At 41.7% G+C, this 17,371-nt stretch overlaps 1 protein-coding gene across 1 annotated transcript in view; it reads right to left on the reverse strand.

Annotated features, from left to right (window-relative positions):
- LOC115359048 (uncharacterized) overlaps window positions 1-14,855 on the reverse strand; it is a 44,139-nt gene extending 29,284 nt beyond the window's left edge. Inside the window, exons 1-3 of the mRNA XM_030051281.1 lie at window positions 14,125-14,855; window positions 13,891-14,022; window positions 13,565-13,758 (exon numbers count right to left, since the gene is read on the reverse strand). Coding sequence (XP_029907141.1) covers window positions 13,565-13,758; window positions 13,891-14,022; window positions 14,125-14,481 — 683 coding nt within the window. The 5' untranslated portion in view covers window positions 14,482-14,855. The remainder of the gene's footprint in view (window positions 1-13,564; window positions 13,759-13,890; window positions 14,023-14,124) is intronic.
- Between the last annotated feature and the right edge of the window lie 2,516 nt (window positions 14,856-17,371).

A 17,371-nucleotide genomic window follows, 5' to 3' on the forward strand; every position in this document is an offset into this window, starting at 1 on the left:
TCTGCTCAATGCTAACTCTTTCACTGTGTTGTTTGAGTGATAGTAGGCCATGAGCATTATCTCAAAAGTGAGAAATGGCAACTTAAGACAGCTCCAATTTTTTTGTTTTTTGACATGAAATAGCAGGTTCTATTCCGTTTCAATGTAGAAGAGTCTTTCCAGTGAGCCAGCAAGAACAATAGCAGGACCCTGCCTCTGTCAGGAACCTTAGTTTAGTGTCATTAGTAATACCTGCCTTTACACTGCTAGTCAAAATGGCTGCTGTGAACATGCTCTATGCTAAATGGCAATTTTAATGAGAATCTTTTCAGTAGCCTTAAAACAAACATAACACAAAAATAAAATTCTGTAACGAACTGCCAGGTAGTACCTTACCTGTTTAAATGGGGTGTTTGCTTGGTAAGCAATCAGTGCTGAGTGGTTCAATATGAGGTTGCTCGTCTAAAATAGTTCCAAAATGAATCCTGGCTACATGTACAGTACAGGCCAAAAGTTTGGACACACCTTCTCATTCAATGCGTGTTCTTTATTTTCATGACTATTTACATTGTAGATTCTAACTGAAGGAATCAAAACTATGAATGAACACATGTGGAGTGAAATAACTGAAAACATGTTTTATATTCTAGTTTCTTCAAAATAGCCACCCTTTGCTCTGATTACTGCTTTGCACACGCTTGGCATTCTCTCGATGAGCTTCAAGAGGTAGTCACCTGAAATGGTTTTCACTTCACAGGTGTGCCTTATCAGGGTTAATTAGTGGAATTTCTTGCTTTATCAATGGGGTTGGGACCATCAGTTGTGTTGTGCAGAAGTCAGGTTACTACACAGCCGACAGCCCTATTGGACAACTGTTAAAATTCATATTATGGCAAGAACCAATCAGCTAACTAAAGAAAAGCGAGTGGCCATCATTACTTTAAGAAATGAAGGTCAGGAGTCACGTGGGGCATCGTCCGGAATGGCTGTGTAGCAGAGAGCTCCGCAGAGCTAGGCACAATATACCCCTCTAAGAAGTATTAAAAGTTGTCGTAAGTGACCCAAGACGTAGTCTGATACTAAGGGGAACAACCTGGGAACATGCCTGATAGAAAACCAGCCGCGCGAGGTGAGAAGAAAGATAGTAAAGATGCAGCATCGGCGGAGGAACCTCAGGATGAGGTAGCCATGGAGCTAGCTAGCATAAAGACCATGCTGCAAGGCATCGCGTCGGATATAGGTGAAGTGAAAGGGAGCTTGGCTTGCCTACAGACCACGGTTCAGCAGCTTGGAGGGAGACTCACAGAAGCTGAGACTCGCATCTCCAATTTGGAGGACGGATGCTGCACGAGGGAGAAAACGCTTGGCCAAGTTGGGAAAACTGTGGAACAGCTTAAGGAGAGAGTCAACTATTTGGAAGATGCAGGACGCCGCAATAATGTGCGTATAGTTGGTGTTAAGGAAAACTCAGAGGCAGGTGACATGGAGAAGTTTGTGCGCACATTGTTGGAGGAGTGTCTGGACATGGAGGCTGACGGAGGATTTGAAATCGAAAGGGCGCACAGGTGCGGACCCAAGCCGAATGCAGATGCAAAATTCAGTCGGCACATCTTGGTTAAATTTCTCCGGTTCAGCGCAAGGGAGGCGGTGCTGCGTACCGCACGAGAGAAGGGATACACCGAGTGGAAGGGACAGCGCATCTTCTTCAGTCAGGATTTATCCAGAGACACGATACAGAAGCGCAAAAAATATGACGAAGTCAAGCGCCAACTCCGGAGCATGACAAATGTGTCATACGCCATGCTGTATCCAGATACATTGAGGATCACGGTTAACAACAAGCGTCACCTTTTCACTACACCTGCGGAGGCGAAGGCTTTCATCTCAACATTACGTTGACACTGTAATGAGACGTTGAACTGCCGCTGGAGTTAGACTGTGGACAACACAACCCATTGGAGTATATTGTTTCAACATACAGAGCAAGGTATGGCTCAGTGGACAAAATGACTAGTTGGAAAGTATTTTCCCCCCATACCTGAAGGGCACACACACTTCATTTTGATTGGTTTTGATTCCTTATGATTCCTTATGATCACCTAAAGACGCAATGTCCCATAGGGCTGTTTTGTTTATAATGCTTACACTGTGCAATGCTTTAAGTGTTACTCAGGCCCAACACGGAAATATATCTCGTAAGGGAAAAATGGGATGGAAACGGACTGATATTGGTTGGACATTTTTATTATTTTGGTTGACAGGAGTACAGTACACACGTGTACGAAGATCAGCACCTTGACTGGCTTGTTTTCTTTACTATTTATATAATTTGTGTGTCCATTTTGCAATGCTGCAAGGCCATATCTCACATGGGATTGATAAGAGAATTGAAAACGAAAACGGTCTATTTAATTTTAAGAAGAAAGGGGTGGTATAGGGCTGAGTCAGATAAAGATAATATTGATTGATTTGAATTATCCTACAGTGGTTATGTCTGAAATAAGGGTGTTACGAGCATATTAGAGGAGGGGTGACGGGGTGCTTAGCAACCGGGCACTTATAGCCTCACGGACCTATTATGGTCTGTTGTTTTTTTCCTTTAAGGTTTAAGATGACATTTAACCTTGGCCCGTTGGCTAGGTTGGTTTGTCAGTTACTGGTGTTATTTGTTCTGTTCTTTAATGTCTTTTTCTTTTTTCTTCATGAGTCTTTGGCACATTCTGATTTCACTGACTGCTTATCACAGCCGATGTCCATTAGAAATGTAGAACAATTAATAGCATGACAGGGATATTAAAAATAGTTACATGGAATGTGAAGGGAGCAAATCTTGCCGTTAAAAGAAAGAAACTTCTAATATATTTGAAACAAAAGAAGGCAGATATCGCCTTTTTACAAGAGACACATTTAGATGCAGCAGAATCGAAAAAGTTACAGAGGGACTGGGTCGGTCAGATTTTTACAGCACATTTTCATCCAGTAGAAGAGGAGTTATTATTCTAATTCGTAAAACTGTGGCCATTACAGTGTATGACCAGAAATCAGATACAGAGGGAAGGTGGGTTGCAATTGATGTGGACCTAATGGGTAGGAGATGCTCTCTAGTAAACATATATGCCCCTAACACGGACTCTCCAGAATTTTTCTATAACCTACATGCAGTAATACAGAATTTTGGAAATACTGACATTATAATTGGGGGCGATTTCAATCAAGTAAGGCATAATACATTAGATAGATCAGGCACTGCAGGCAGATCCAAGAATATTCAGAAATCCCAGATAGCTATCGATACTATCTCAGAGGAACTTGGCCTTGTTGATATATGGAGGCTTATGCATCCTCTGGAGAGGGAATACACCTTTTTTTCTCATCCCCATACATCATATTCTAGGATCGATTATTTCTTGATATCGAAACAACTTGTATCAACAGTACAGCAGACTTCTATTGGTAATATTGTTATTACTGATCACGGTCCTGTAGATATGACTCTGAGATTTGGGTGAGATTGTAGGGGGCGTACTACCCGCTGGAGATTGAATACGTCTCAACTCCAAGATGAACATTCATGTCAGTTTATTAGACAACAAATACTTGATTACTGGGAATTTAATGAGGGCAGAGTGGATGATATAGGTGTGGAATGGGATGCTTTTAAGGCATATTTAAGAGGTAGATTAATACAACACTCATCTTACAAAAAAAAGAGGCATCTGATCAACTTTCCAAATTAGAAACAGAAATAAAAGATCTTGAGAAGGAATATGCAGATAGGGGAGACCAAAAAGTATTGACCAATTTAAGCAGGGCAAAATTTGAATTAAATACTATTATGCAGAGGAAAACTGAGTTCTCATTGTTTAGGTGTAGGCAAAAGTACTACGAACAGGGTGAGAGGGCAGGGAAGCTACTGGCTCAGAGAGTAAAACAACAACAGGCTCAAACATTGATCACAGCTGTACAGAATGATACAGGAGAAATTCTGACAGATCCTATTGAAATAAACAATGCTTTTCAAGAATTTTATCAAAAGTTATACACATCACAGGACTCCTGGGATATGGGTAAATTTCAAAATTTTTTGTCTGGGACCACGTTACCAGTACTAACTGAATTGGATAGGGGGAGGCTGGGAGCAAACATCACACTGGGAGAGGTTCAACGAGCGATTAAAAGTCTTAGTGCTGGGAAGTCTCCTGGGGGGGATGGATTTCCTACTTTCCTACTGAAGTCGTTTTCTGATCTACTGGCCCCGAAACTCCTAACTGTCTTTCAGAATGCGTTCCAGAGGGGAAGCCTACCAGAGAGTATGCAAAATGCAATCATAACATTGATACATAAAAAGGGCAAAGACCCACAGCAATGTGGGAGCTACAGACCAGTATCTTTGATCAATGTTGACGCCAAGATTTTGGCAAAGATATTGGCCTTGAGATTAGAAGTGTGTCTTCCTACCCTGATCCACCCTGATCAAGTGGGATTCGTGAAAGGTCGATCCTCAACAGATAATTTGCGCAGACTGTTACATCTGGTATGGCAAACGAGGAACAGTATGGAACCGGTGGTGGCTTTCTCTCTGGACGCAGAGAAAGCCTTTGATAGGGTGGAGTGGGATTATCTCTTTGCTACTCTTGAACGGTTTGGGATGGGTGATGTGTATATTAAAGGGGTGAAGCTGCTCTACAGAAGTCCAAAGGCAGCTGTTTTTACGAATGGGAACATATCTAACTCTTATACACTTACACGTGGGACCCGACAGGGTTGTCCCCTCTCACCCCTGATCTTTGCCTTGGCATTGGAACCCTTAGCCTCGGCTATTAGGAACCATGTCAACATTAAAGGTATTATTTCAGGGGAAAGGGAACATAAGCTTGTATTATATGCGGATGACATCCTTTTGCTGTCAAGTAGCCCAGGAAATACAGTGCCTCATATTTTATCCATGATTAGCTCCTTTTCTTGTATATCAGGATACAAGATCAACTGGTCGAAATCCGAAGCAATGCCGCTGTCTAAATTATGCCCTCCCAGTATTCGCCAAAATTGGCAATTCAAATGGCTTCCATCAGGATTGGTCTACTTAGGTATTATGATTACCCCGGGACTAAAAAATATAATGGATCTAAATCTACTGCCCCTTATCCAAAAAACTGAGAGCAATTTACATAACTGGTCGAAATTAAGTTTGTCTCTAATTGGAAAAATAAATCTCTTAAAGATGATTACAATGCCACAGATTAATTATATAACATCTATGCTGCCTCTGTCCTTTCCGCCGTCCCTACTGTCTCGCTTTGGCAGTGCCATAAGCAGCTTTTTATGGGTTGGGAAGAAGCCTGCTGTTAATAAAAAAAAAATTATATGCACCAGTCGATGAGGGTGGCCTGGGATGCCCAAGAATAGACTGGTACCATCATGCCTTCAGTCTTTGTCAGCTATCTAAGTCGAACATGTCAGAGGTTGGTGCTCCTGCCTGGGTGGCGATAGAAAGAGAGTTGATAAAGCCCTTCTCAATACAAGCTTTTCTCACCCAGACAGGGGGTGACGTGCCCTACGGGAACCCTGTGTTGGCCTTTTCTAGAGAGAGTTGGAGATGGGCCCAAGATCTATGGGATGGGAAACGGTTCGTTTCTTTTGAACAATGTATGTCTAATTACAGTGTCCACAGCAAAGATTTTTGGAAGTTCCTCCAATTAAGGAGCTGTATTACAACAGCAGATAGAAAAGTCAAATTTGCACCTGACATTCAAAAACTATGGCGTTCATGCTGGAAGCATAAAGAAGGGGCATCCAGATTTTATGACATGATTAGAAGACATCAACCCCCAAACTACGAAGGTATTAAATTAGTGTGGGAAAAAGATCTGGGGACACCTATTGATAGAGAGAGCTGGGAGGAAGCAATTAAATCCTGGTACACTATAGCCAGGGACATGCAGACACGACTTATTTCATTCAGAATATTGAATAGGAATTACTGGACTCTGAATGAATGTGATGTGGTGCACAGCCTCTGGGGGGCAGTTATCCAATGTATCAATAATGCACTAAAGGTAAAGCTTAGAGAAAACCCGGCCCTATGCATACTGGGTATCTTGCAGAGGAAGATTGGCCTGTCCCAACAATTACGCTTATGGGTGAAGCTAGCCCTGGTGACAGGTAATAGGGTGATTTTAAGACACTGGAAGTCGACAGAGAAGATTAGTTTCAAAGAATGGAGAGATGAGTTAACCAAGATAGCTTCTTTTGAGCAACTCATTTATAAGATTAATAATAGATTAGATATCTTCATGAAGGTATGGTCCCCTTTCTTGGAAATGATTGGAAATTGATGATTATTATGTTTAATGCTTGTATACTCCCCCTACCTGTTTAAGCTGTGTGATTCTAAGGAATGGACATGTCATGTGACAATGTGATGTGATAAATCTGAATATCAAGAATGTGCATCTTATTATCATTTCTTTCCTTTTTTTTTTTCCTTCTGATTATCACTATATGATCACTGTTATTTTTCACTATTTTTATTTTTTTATTTATTTATTTGTTTTATCATTTGTTTATTTTATTCTTTCATTTGTCTCCTTTGCTATGTGTTTTGTGTATCATGTTCAGGTTTGGTTTCTCTTTTTGAAAATGTTGACTAAGGCTAATTAATATTGTATTGATCTGCACACTGGTTGTGCATCTGTACAAAAAAGTCAATAAAAATGTTGAATCAAAAAAAAAAAAAAAAAAAAAAGAAATGAAGGTCAGTCAGGCCTGAAAATTGCAAAAACTTTATATGTGTCCCCAAGTGGAGTCGCAAAAACCATCAAGCGCTACAACGAAACTGGCACACATGAGTACCGACCCAGGAAAGGAAGACCAAGAGTCACCTCTGCTTCTGAGGACAAGTTCATCCGAGTCACCAGCCTCAGAAATCGCAAGTTAACAGCAACTCAGATCAGAGACCAGATAAATGCCACACAGAGTTCTAGCAGCAGACCCATCTCTAGAACAACTGTTAAGAGGAGACTGCGCCAATCAGGCCTTCATGGTCAAATAGCTGCTAGGAAACCACTGCTAAGGAGAGACAACAAGCAGAAGAGATTTGTTTGGGCCAAGAAACACAAGGAATGGACATTAGACCAGTGGAAATCTGTGCTTTGGTCTGATGAGTCCAAATTTGAGATCTTTGGTTCCAACCGCCGTGTCTTTGTGAGACGCAGAAAAGGTGAACGGATGGATTCCACATGCCTGGTTCCCACTGTGAAGCATGGAGGAGGAGGTGTGATGGTATGGGGGTGTTTTGCTGGTGACACTGTTGGGGATTTATTCAGAATTGAAGGCACACTGAACCAGCATGGCTACCACAGCATCCTGCAGCGACATGCCATCCCATCCGGTTTGCGTTTAGTTGGACCATCATTTATTTTTCAACAGGACAATGAGCCCAAACACACCTCCAGGCTGTGTAAGGGCTATTTGACCAAGAAGGAGAGTGATGGAGTGCTGCGGCAGAAGACCTGGCCTCCACAGTCACCGGACCTGAACCCAATCCAGATGGTTTGGGGTGAGCTGGACCGCAGAGTGAAGGCAAAGGGGCCAACAAGTGCTAAACACCTCTGGGAACTCCTTCAAGACTGTTGAAAAACCATTTCAGGTGACTACCTCTTGAAGCTCATCGAGAGAATGCCAAGCGTGTGCAAAGCAGTAATCAGAGCAAAGGGTGGCTATTTTCAAGAAACTAGAATATAAAACATGTTTTCAGTTATTTCACCTTTTTTTGTTAAGTACATAACTCCACATGTGTTCATTCATAGTTTTGATTCCTTCAGTTAGAATCTACAATGTAAATAGTCATGAAAATAAAGAAAACGCATTGAATGAGAAGGTGTGTCCAAACTTTTGGCCTGTACTGTACGTTGAGTAAAAAAAGCCTCACATGTATGGGACAAATCACATAAATTTAGAGCTTTCTTGAACATTCAATCTGTGCTGTCATGACCTGAGTGGGGGTTACCATATTAAATATTCAGTCTCCATGATGAGTGTTTGGGGAATCAGCACATGAAACTTTCATAAAGTGAGAACATCAACCGCTCATGATAGTCCATGAAGATTCATAGTGTCTACACTTTATATAGATCATAAAGTTTCATCTGTATCAGACATGAAACAGGTTTCTTCTTACCTTACATGTTTCGGTGGTAAGCTTCCGCCTTCATCAGAGGTGTCACTAGGTGGTGTGTGACGTGTCTTTATCAGCTGTTCAGCTGTTCAGCTGATCAGCGGAATGCCGTCACTCCGCTGCTTGAAACAGCAGCGCTGGATAATGGAGGTGGTGGAGATCAGAAAACGAGCGCAAACAATGAACCAGGATGAGGGGGCCTACATGCTTTCCACAACCTGGGACAGCATACTCAAGCAGCGAAGCTTACCGCCGAAACATGTAAGGTATGAAAAAACCTGTTTCGTGTCTGATACAGATGAAACTTTATGATCTATCAACCGCTCATGACTCGTTTCAAGATCATTCCACAATCACAGGCCCAATCACCCTTTCCAGCACTGAACACTGTCTATGCACAGTTTGACATCCATAACCACTCTGCTGCCTGTGAGAAGCTGCTTAGTGCATGACCCTCTCACAAGCCCACTCACCATCCCTTCACAATGGAGGATGTCTGACAACAGCTGGGCATGTGCAAATCTTGCAAGGCACCAGGGACTGATGGCATCCCAGCTAGTAGGGCGGTAACACTTCATCAATCTGGATTAATCCATCGACTGAACATTCAATGATGCAATAGGATCGATGCAAAGTGAAACCATCGATCATTGCCATCATCTTTCAGATCATGCCACCTTTATTTTGAAATTCTCACGGCATGCTTATGTTCCCTTTTCAGCCTAAGTGCACATGAAATTGTGGTAGCTGCTAGCTAGCGCCATGCTGATAATGGCAAGCGTTGACAATAAGTCAGGAAATAAGTCAGCTGTGTGGAAATACTTGGGATTCAGGAGAAAAGACTGACAAAACACATGCTATATGCAAGCAATGACATCACAAATTAAGATACTCTGGAAACACGGCAAACCCAGCCAGGCACCTGAAAAGCAAACACAATATTGACCCTCACACTACAGTTAAAGATGAGAATATGACTTTAAAATAATGTAATGTTTTTCATTTAAATGTGTAACAAAGTTCAACTGTAAACTTCAAATCAAATCATATTTTAGTTGTTTTGTGAGTTGACATTTTGTACAGTAAGTAAATGTGTTTGTAATATCAGCAAATATCATATTGTTGGACAAAGAATTGATATAATATTGTGATGAAGCTTGTGATTTACATCCCTACCAGCTAGGGTGCTCATTAATCCAGCACCCAAGACACGCCGTCTCTCTAAATCCAATCACTACTGACCAGTTGCACTCAATATGCACCCAATATCTATGAAGTACCTGATACTGCACACCATCCTAGCAGCTGTCAGACCACAGCTGGACCCACATCAGTTTGCAAACAGGGGACAAAGGAGGCTGCGCCATGACTCCTTCACTCCTTCCTCCAACATCTGGAATGACCTGACACCTTTGCCTCAGTTCCTTTCAATACAATTCAATGCCACCAGATGGTCAAAAATTCACCTCAACATCCTTTCACTTCTAATCCACTGGGTCCACAGCTTGTTCAGCAACAGACAACAGGCTGTAAGAATAGGCACATCAACATCATCAACCATTATCACCAACACCAGAGCCCCTCAGGGCTGTGTCCTCAGTTCCTTTCTTTACACTCTCTATATAGCCCCTCGCCCAACACTACATACTACAAATACTCTGATGACACTGCCACACTGGGACTACTGAAGGACAAAAACTCCATCACAGCCCATCAACATTTATCATTTTACACAATGGTGCACTGGCAACTACCTCCAAGTGAATGAAGACAAGACAAAAGAACTGGTTATTATCTCATCAAGCACACCCCTCCCTGGACTGACCCCACCTCCACCTCCAGTATGAACAGTTTTAAATACCTTGGACTCACTTAAGACAATAAACTCAGCTTGGATCAGCACATCATTGATATCCATAAAGCAGTGTCTCTCAAAGGGTGGTCCACAGACCACTAGTGGTCCGCCATGAAATTGTGCTTTATATGGAACATTAAAAAAAGAAAGAAAACATTTGCAAGGACTCACAGAAGTTTCCTTGAACCCCCTTTTCTAAAAAAAAAAAAAAAAAAAAAAAAAAAATCAACTGTATATAGAATATAATAAATAAATAATGTAGAAACAGTAGAAAAAAACTCAGTGACTGATGGCTGATCATTGTACTACAGCTGTCTCCAGTTTACGTTGATGATGATCAGTAGCCTAGTAACGTAACGTCAGAATGACAGAACTGTGCTGAGAACTTGCTGTCAGAGAAAACACTCAGGCTTATGGTACTAGGGGTGGGTAAAAATATCTATTCATCAGTGCATTGCAATATCTTTTTTCACAATTCAATATCGATTCACAAAAGCCTCTGAATCGATTCAACTCTAAACCTAGTAGGGGGCGCGGTGAGCAACACCTCCGTGTGATTCGCGTTGTACGGACGGAAGCCGCACTGTACACAACAACAACATGAAAGCAAGTAGCAGCAGCGTTAAGTCGGCGCCTGCGACTTTAAAATCTGACGTTTGGGCTCACTTTGGATTTAAATGTAACCCCGGAACACAGGTAACAGACAAGAGTCAAGTCGTAAACTGTGCTAGGCAGTATTAAAGTAGTGCAATAATACCACGAACCTGCGCAACCACCTTACCGACACCATGCCGATGTTATGCAGCAACCTGTGGCTAAACCAAAACAGATGCAACTCGACACATCCTTTAAGTATTATTACACGAGAGGGTGTGCTTGATGCTAACGGGCGCATCACTGAAGTGACAATAATGACGGTCAAGCACACCCTCTCGTGTAATAATGCGATTATACAACTATTACCAACAAAATTAAATGTCATTTAGGTTTCCATTAGTTTGCTCACATTTAGTCTGGGTGTCTGCCCTGAAAAGTCCACATGAGAGTTGGTGCCAAATGTTTTACAATCTTTAAGTGACAGTGAAATAATATTTTAACCAGCAGAATAAACACGAGGCGTCAGATGGTTTATAAAATGAAATATCAAAACCAGTTGAATCAAAGTGACGATTCTGACGAAACTCAAACTGAGGGCGGACCTCCATCAAGGGTCGACCCTCATTGTTAGAAAGGGACAGTTCCTCTGCAGGAGTGTATGGCTGAGTGGGAGACACATTAATTTACTGAACACGCAAATGTTAGTGTAGTCAGATCGACCCGTGCCGTCATGGTGGGGAAGTAGCATTATAATCGCACTAATTTACACATTGACACAGTCGGCAGATTATTGATTTATATTGTAAAGTATGTAGCTCGGGTAGATTTTTACATGTCTGCGATTGGTCGCATGCAGCAAACTCCGCCACTTTTATGTGAGCACGCACAGATCTAGATTGGAAAAGCCTGGGTTGAATTAGCGAGCTGATAGCCGGCTTTATGGTACCGAAAATCCGGAGTGCGGATGTCTGGTTAAGTGAAGCCAGATAAGTAAGAGAAAGCCCGGCTATGTTAATCCAGCTTTATGGTACAGGCCTCTGGTGGAGTTTTTGGTTGGAATGAAAACCTGCAGCCTCTTGGCCCTCCATGGCACGAGTTTGACACCCCTGAACTAGACTGAAGTACTTTGGATTTTCTTCGACTAAAACTAGACTGAAAAGCCAAGACTTTTCATTGACTAAAATGTGACTAAACAAAAAAGAATACAAGTTGACTAAATATGACTGCATGCAATAAACTCTATGGTTTCTGCCCCAAACTGGTATGGGATTGGCATAAGGTGTGAATGCTTACAAATACCCCTTTTCCACCAGGGCTGGTTCGGAGCCGGTGCCTGACTTAGCACCAGTTTTTTGGTTTTCCACCGCCCAAGCAGGGGCCAAACTGGTGCCAAACTGGTTCCAAACTGGTGCTAGGCAAGCACCGACTCCGAGCAGGGGCTAAACAGGAGCCAGAGAAAGAACCGATGACGCGGCCCACCGCGTCATTGGTGGGCGGGGTTACAAAACAAAACAGGAACTGCGAACGCTATAAACATTAACAATAATCCCCGAGAAGCCGTGGGTTCTACTGATTTTACAACGGCATGGAACGCGGCTCAGCAAATTACATTTAAGGATGAGAAGCACCCGTTTTATAACTAAACATAGCTGTCATTCGTTCCGATCACGAATCCGACAGGTAGCCGGCAATAATTGTGTTTTTCGCCTCTGTATTGAAATGTAGGCTTGTAAAGACACAAGCAGTATTTGCATCGCTAATAAATCCAGATCCTGCTCCACCCAGGGCCAGAAACTGTATCGGGAAAGCAGCGTTATATGCTTGACTGAGACGCGGCTCACGAACATCATCGCCGTCTCACTGATCAGTTTCACCGGCTTCAGGACAGGACGGGCGGACACAGACAGAGACGCTGCAGCCACTGTATAGTATGAGTGTGCAGTTTTATAGGGGAGATCCTATAAAGCCTATTTTCAATCAGATATGTTGAGGTCAGGGTCAAGGGACCCCTCTGAAAATGGCCATGTCAGTTTTTCCCTTGCCAAAATTTAGCTTAGGTTTGGAGCAATATTTAGCCACTTTGCCAACAGGACTGTGTCATATCATATCATTCATGATAATACCAGTATAAAGTTGCACACGAAAGTGGCAGAAGTGACAGGTAATATCCTGATAACAATGATATAGCAGCATGGTGACATGTTGAATTTTCATATCCTACCGCACAGCCTACAGCATTCTTTCACCACAACAACAGAGCAGCGTCAGCCTCTGACCAGGAATTACTTCAGGGTTTTCCACACCATCCAGGTATATTAAAGGCCGCCCAAATATAATACAACCTATTCAGGATTTCAAATTAGCACCACCCAACCCCTTTGTGATCAGCATCAACATGTAAGCAACACTTTTGTTTGCCCAGACACACAGTCTTAAACATGTTATTAGTAGAACTGGGTATCAAAATTCATTTCCTTTACCTAAAATGTCTGGCTATGACAGATTATTGGACAAAGGAAGCGTCATTCAGGTTACTAATTAATTCAGAACAGGAGCTGTGTTTTTTGGGTTGGGGGGTGGGGGGCGCAAACAAGCAAGCAGGGTAAAATAAAATAGAAACACTAAATTAAAGTGGAGGATTAACTAGAATTAGGATGGTAATATAAGTTATAGGCTAATGTTTTTTTTTTTTTTTTAACTATTAGTCCCCCCCACTCTGCAGTGTCATTCTGTGGGAAACGCTGTAGTTATTGTATTTTTTTTTTTTTTTTTTAAATTGTCTTGAATATCGTTACCACAAATTACCATGAAATATTGTGATGTTATTTTAAGTCTACATTGCCCAACAACCTAGCATGACATGCTTGGCACCAACAGATTCCCTGGGTCATCTAGTTTCACATCACATAAAATGTCATTTCCCTGACTAGAAAATGTGTGTTTCAACAAGTCCTTACCTGGGTAGGCTGTCTGCACGACAGAACTGTCTTTGTCCAATGAACCAACATGGGCTGGCGTGCCGGCCATGGAAGAAGGCTGCGCCAACATGTCCTGCGGTTGGCAGTTGGAGGCAGAGGAGGAATGTCCAGTTTAACTGGAGAACCAGCATCATCCTGTGGGGGGGTGTTGTGTCCTCCGGGACCACAGGGTCCTGTTGTGAAAGAGGGATCCACAACATAGTGTCACATGTTTTTTTTGTGAGTCTGTGAACAGGATGAGCAACGATTGCATACTTGTGCACAAAAGGTCTGTAATAAGAGCACAATTCCAGAAATGCTAATACCTCAAATGGTGATCTTGGAACAGGCCATTCATATATGCAGCAGCCACTGACAGGGTCCAAGCGCCAGTCCATCATGTGAAACAATGTGTCGCATACACTTGACTGCAGATTTCTTTGGGTTCTGTTTAAAACCTGATTGTCTGAATTGTGAAGAATGTCAGATTTTGAAGGTGATCAAAGTTTTGTCCAATACAAATTCCCTCAGACCCTCACTGACACCTACTTGTAGTTTACCTTGTGTGGATTAGTGTGTGAAGGGGAATGGAAGCGCACATGTCCAGGACTTGGAGAGTGTTGGGACTGTTGTCTGTCCTCTTGGCTGTCAAGGAGCAACCACAGCCTGTGTAGTCCCTGGCCTGGGTGATGGGCTATAACCACAAACATGGTGCTCAGGCAATCCAGAGCAAGAGTGGGTATCCTGTCTGTCACATCAATCCCTGTTGCACCTCGATATTCTGTAGGAGCCATCACGAGCTGAATATGGGTCATAGTCTCCATAAATTGTCTTGTCAAAGGGATGATAATGGGTAATCTTACTGCATCCAGAGGTAAAATGTTAAGAACTTTACCATACGACCGTCCCGGGAACATCAGTTCACAATTAGCATATCTCCAGCATGAAGCAGCTTGAAAATACAAGTACTATACATTTTCCCAGGTTCTGTTACTTCTGTTGTCCTTCGTTGCTGTCTTGGTGGTTCCAAGTCCGTTCTTGTTTCCGGTTTGACCCACAGTGCACTGACCTAGTCGCTAGCTTAGCTTTGGCTAGTTTTAGCTTCAGTTTACCACAGTGAGAAGAGGGGAGAAGTAGGCTGTGACTTGTTAATCCCCGCCAAAGCTCACAGCGCAAATGTTAGCAGTCAACAAACCTCCTGCCTCCAGTGTAATGCTAGAAGTATATTCGCTTTAACTATTACTTGAGTCAGCCTGTTTCTGGTGGAGGATGAGTGACAGCACCGGGACAGCCTCCTCGTTGGAGCGTGTCTACTTGAACGTCCGTTTCCATAAGAAAGGAAAAAAAAAAAAAAAAAAAAAACTTTAACGTCCGTTTCAAACCGCAGGACCTCAGAACACCAACACTCAACTTGATAAGTCGCTTTACTACGCTGTGTATCACTCCGCCAGCAGGTGATTTCACTGCTTAGTTCCTCCTCTCTGCTTGAAGGTGAGGTGATTAGTGAAACCACCTGGTGGAGTTTTGGGTTGGAATGAAATCCTGCAGACACCTGGCTCTCCATGGTTGCCTACCCCTGCTTTAGAGCATGTTGTACTCCTCCACATACTGCCCCCTTGTGGGCCAAGTTTAAAAAAGAATGAATGGATGAATGAATGAATGCCTTTATTGTCATTTATACCAATGGTACAAACGAAATTAAAATTAATAATTAAAAAAAAAGGCAAGGATGAAAAGGTTTCCTGTAATGACTGTATGCAGAGATTATTTAAAAACTAAGATTCAAGCAACTTGGCTCTACTGAGACATGTACAATTTTTTGTGTCACCTGAATGAATGTCAAAAGTCCAGTATCACACTGCTGTTAAAAACTTGTTTTAGAGCTGTGCAATACCAGTCACCAGTGTGGAAACACTGGTATAAATGCATTTTATAAAGGTGGAATTGTTTTTATTGTATTCAAAATGCTGTTTCTCTTCCTTTAGATAATACTGATCACCTGTCAGTCACCATATTATATTCTAAAGTATTAGCAGGGAGCACCAGATGATTTTTGTGTCTGTATTCTCCTCATTTATCTGACAGGTTTACCAAAGAGGAAATCTCTCAAATCTTGATTTATTCCCATTATCAGGGATGAAATTATTAGGTCTTAGTCAACCTACAAATCAACCATGTCTATTGATGTCTATTAGGAAAGCCAAATTTGATGTTGTTTAGACTTGCAATCAGCTGTTATCAGCAGTCGCCCAAAAGCTTTGGACCTCCAATATGCCCGCCAAAGGGAGTGTTATGCTTTCTGTTTCTCTTTTTTTTTATCTCTTTTTCTCTGTTTCTATTTCTCACACTTTGATCTCAATTTCTTTTCCTCTTCAGTTTCTCTCACATCTGCATTTAATATATGAGTATCCCCCTCTCACCTTCACTTACCTCCATCTCTCTCTGTCTCTCGGTCTCCTTACACACACACCCCCAAACTATCCCAACCTCAGCATCTCTCTCTCATCGTCCCTATACAACTTTCCATTTATACATTCAGACAGTGACAGGCTTTTCATCCCCTGCTCATTTTAAATCTCTCACCAGATGATTAGGACCTTGGTTTGTCGCAGGCTGCAGAGATGATTGCTGACAATAGTGTTTGCAAGAAAAGGATCAAAATAAACAATAAATCAAAATCATACAGGAGGTATGATAAAGTGATAAAGTATTACAGCTTGACATATACACTGGCACAAGAGATCCTTACAAAGTTGTCAACTAAAATAGTGTAACCAGGAACCTGGAATCTGACAAGCATTTTTGTAAATGTGGTCCATGCTTCTTCTTACATGTGAATCCAATTATATTGTAAAATTACTGTGAACTATTATGAATTGCTGTAGTATTCAAATTCTTTGAGTGAACTGCAGTTGAAAAACTTATTAAGGGGGGATTCCACCAAAGTTGGAATTGAATTATTATTATGCAAATGCACATTTCTCAAAAATATCTCAGAGGATTTCAGCTGCCTTGTAAGCTTTGAGTTACTTTTCAAATTATGAAAAAGAAAATCAAGATTTTTTTCAGAGGTGTGGGGAGCATGAGGACAAACATCTGTGACACACCAGATTTTCTTTTATCTTGAGAGCTTATGTCTCAAACATCACTGAAAAAGCTATTTTGGAAAATGTCAACTTTTTTTTTCTAATTGACAACCTGAAAGTCACTTAAGGTAGAATTTTAATTTAAAGGCAAAGTAGTTCAGATAAAGTCTTCCCCTCAGCCCCCTGGCAGTCTGTCAAAGAAAAGAGCTTTACATCTGTCACTATGCTCTCATTAGCTGAAAAACCTTCTCTCTCCATGCTTCAAGAGTTTGACTTTAATTTCCTTTATGGGCGCCAAGTCAGCAATCATTGGGGTGTCACTCCTAACACCGTCATTAAACATTTACTTTGGATCACATATATGAAGCACAAGAGATTTGACTGATATAGGTTTTTGGATGGAAGCTCTGGCAGCAGATATTCTTATAGTGTTTCAACAGTTTAATAGTCTGCTCAATGTCTTGATAGACCTAGATATGTTTGGGTAAAAGCAAAATCTGTGATCAGTCTGTGATCAGATTGATCTTTCCCATACAACATCCAAGTTAATTTCAATTTATTAATTTTCCGAATTTGAATGGGAAGGGTCATTCTACTTCATTCAACTACACTGTGTTAATGACTCTGGTCTTGAAGGTCTTAATGACCGTGACAGTGAAACTTGAGGTCAGTGTTGATTTTAAAGTCTAGAGTTTCTCAGTTGGGAGTACAAAGACAAGCT

This window comes from Myripristis murdjan, chromosome 5, assembly GCF_902150065.1.
Source record: "Myripristis murdjan chromosome 5, fMyrMur1.1, whole genome shotgun sequence".
Classification (NCBI taxonomy): domain Eukaryota; kingdom Metazoa; phylum Chordata; class Actinopteri; order Holocentriformes; family Holocentridae; genus Myripristis; species Myripristis murdjan.